The sequence below is a fragment of the Mustelus asterias genome, chromosome 24 (genome assembly GCF_964213995.1).
Source record: "Mustelus asterias chromosome 24, sMusAst1.hap1.1, whole genome shotgun sequence".
Taxonomy (NCBI): Eukaryota; Metazoa; Chordata; class Chondrichthyes; order Carcharhiniformes; family Triakidae; genus Mustelus; species Mustelus asterias.
In genome coordinates, this window is record NC_135824.1 from 46,931,727 (window position 1) to 46,934,325 (window position 2,599).

General features: G+C 68.6%; 1 protein-coding gene across 4 annotated transcripts in view; it reads left to right on the forward strand.

The window, feature by feature from the left end:
• The first annotated feature begins 360 nt into the window (after positions 1–360).
• LOC144511358 (metastasis-associated protein MTA1-like) overlaps positions 361–2,599 on the forward strand; it is a 79,927-nt gene continuing 77,688 nt past the window's right edge. The window contains exon 1 of one of the 4 annotated variants that reach the window (XM_078241645.1): positions 361–858. In XM_078241645.1, coding sequence (XP_078097771.1) covers positions 827–858 — 32 coding nt within the window. In that variant the 5' untranslated portion in view covers positions 361–826. The remainder of the gene's footprint in view (positions 859–2,599) is intronic. The other 3 variants (XM_078241644.1, XM_078241646.1, XM_078241647.1) reach the window with 3 other exon arrangements.

Here is a 2,599-nt window from a genome sequence, read left to right on the forward strand (position 1 = left end):
GATTTGGGGGGGGGGGGGGGGGGGGGAATTAGTGGGTGAAAGTGTGGTGACAGGTGTAGGGCTTGGGTGGCATGCTCTGTTGAAGAGTTGGTACAGACTTGATGGGCCAACTGGCTTCTTCCTGCACTGTCAGGATTCTATGAATGGGAAAATCACCCTGTGCCATTCCCCGTGCTCCAAAGCCTGACTCAGGCTTGCAAAGAAAAGTCACGTTTGACTCAAAATGTTAATCCTGTTTCTCTCTCCACCTTCTCAAGGGTCAATGGACAAAAAATATTCTGTCCCAAAGCCAGTCAAAGAAAAGAGTTCAGTTTTTAATGCAGATTCCCCCCTTTTTGGGGGGATAAATGTGAGAGAGGCAGTAACTGTCTCTGGTTCACACTGAACTGCTGCTGAAGGGGAGCTGAGCTCTCTCTCTCTGACTCTGGGACGTCTGAATTATGGTTGTGCAACTGTTAATGGTGGAGGGGACATCGCGGCTTTAAGGCGGCGGCCGGCTGCCGCCAGGCGGGGTCTCCATGGAGACGGGAAGCGGGAGAGGCGGCGGCGGCTGAGGAGAGAGCGAGGAGGCGGCCGAGGCTCCGACAGCAGCGCTAGGCCGCAGCCCGAGCCTGGGCATCACGCCGACAGGCAGGCGGAGGGCGGCGTGCAGCGGGGCCGGGCGCGGCGGCTAGGCGAGGCCGAGGCTTCGTGTCTCCGGCTAGGCCCCCCGGCGGAGGGGAGGTTTTTGGAGAGGCGGACTTTCTCACAGGGATTTCCCCGGAGGCCGAGGCCCGGCGGACATTACCGCGCCGCCGGGGGCGGGGGGGAGGCCGCGGGGACCGGGATGGCGGCCAACATGTACCGGGTCGGAGGTGGGTACCGGGGAGAGAGGGTGCGCGGGGGGGGGGAGAGAGTCACCCGGAGCCCGGGAGCCGCTCCAACTCCAGCCCGGGGGGAGGCCCCGCCGCTCCTGCAGGCCGCGCGGCCCGGCATGGAGCAGGGGCCTGGGGGGAGGGGGGAGAGACCGTGTTACCGCCGCCCCCCAACCCCAGCCTGACCCCCTCCCCCTGCACACCGCTCCATTCCCCACCCCCATCCCAACCTGTCTCCGTCCCTGTCCCGTCCCCCTGTCTGTCCCTGTCCCGTCCCGTCCCCCTGTCTGTCCCTGTCCCGTCCCGCCGTCCGTCCCATCCCCCGTCTGTCCCTGTCCCGTTCCGTCCGTCCCGTCCCCCCGTCTGTCCCTGTCCCGTTCCGTCCCCCCGTCCGTCCCGTCCCCCCGTCTGTCCCGTTCCGTCCCCCCGTCCGTCCCGTCCCCCGTCTGTCCCTGTCCCGTTCCGTCCCCCGTCCGTCACGTCCCCCCGTCTGTCCCTGTCCCGTTCCGTCCGTCCCGTCCCCCCGTCTGTCCCTGTCCCGTTCCGTCCGTCCCGTCCCCCCGTCTGTCCCTGTCCCGTTCCGTCCCCCCGTCCGTCCCGTCCCCCCATCTGTCCCATTCCGTCCCCCGTCCGTCCCGTCCCCCCGTCTGTCCCTGTCCCGTTCCGTCCCCCCGTCCGTCCCGTCCCCCCGTCTGTCCCTGTCCCGTTCCGTCCCCCCGTCTGTCCCTGTCCCGTTCCGTCCCCCCGTCCGTCCCGTTCCCCCCGTCTGTCCCGTTCCGTCCCCCCGTCCGTCCTGTCCCCCCTTCTGTCCCTGTCTCGTTCCGTCCCCCGTTTGCCCCTGTCCCGTCCCGTCCCACCGTCTGTCCCGTCCCCCCCGTCCATCTCGTCTGTCCCTGTCCCGTTCCGTCCGTCCCCCGTCTGTCCAAGTCCCGTCCCGTCTCCCCGTCTGTCCCTGTCCCGTCCCGTCCCCCCGTCTCTCCCTGTCCCACTCCATCCCCCCCCCCCCCCCCCGGCTGCCCCGTCCCGTTCCGTCCCTCCCCCCCACCGTCTGTCCCTGTCCCATTTCGCCCTCCCCCTGTCTGTCCCTGTCCCGTTCCGTCCCCCTCCGCTGTGCCTGTCCCGTTCCGTCCCCCCTCCGTCTGTCCCTGTCCCGTTCGGCTCCTCCCCGTCTGACCCTGCCCCGTTCCGTCCCCCGCCCTGTCTACCCCTGTCCCGTTCCGCGCCCCTGTCCCGTTCCGCACCCCCCGCCCCGTCTGTCCCTGTCCCATTCCGTTCCCTGCGTCTGTCTCTGTCCCCTTCCGTCCCCCCGTCTGTCCCTGTCCAGTCCCCCCGTCTCTCCCTGTCCCGTTCCATCCCCCCGCCGCCCCCCGTCTGCCTCGTCCCGTTCCGTCCCCCCCAGTCTGCCCCTGTCCCATTCGACCACCCCCCCCACCCCCCCCCACCGTCTGTCCCGTTCCGTTCCCTGCATCTGTCCCTGGCCCCTTCCGTCCCCCCGTCTGTCTCTGTCCCCTTCCGTCCCCCGTCTGTCTCTGTCCCCTTCCGTCCCCCCGTCTGTCTCTGTCCCCTTCCGTCCCCCCGTCTGTCTCTGTCCCCTTCCGTCCCCCGTCTGTCTCTGTCCCCTTCCGTCCCCCCGTCTGTCTCTGTCCCCTTCCGTCCCCCGTCTGTCTCTGTCCCCTTCCGTCCCCCCGTCTGTCTCTGTCCCCTTCCGTCCCCCGTCTGTCTCTGTCCCCTTCCGTCCCCCGTCT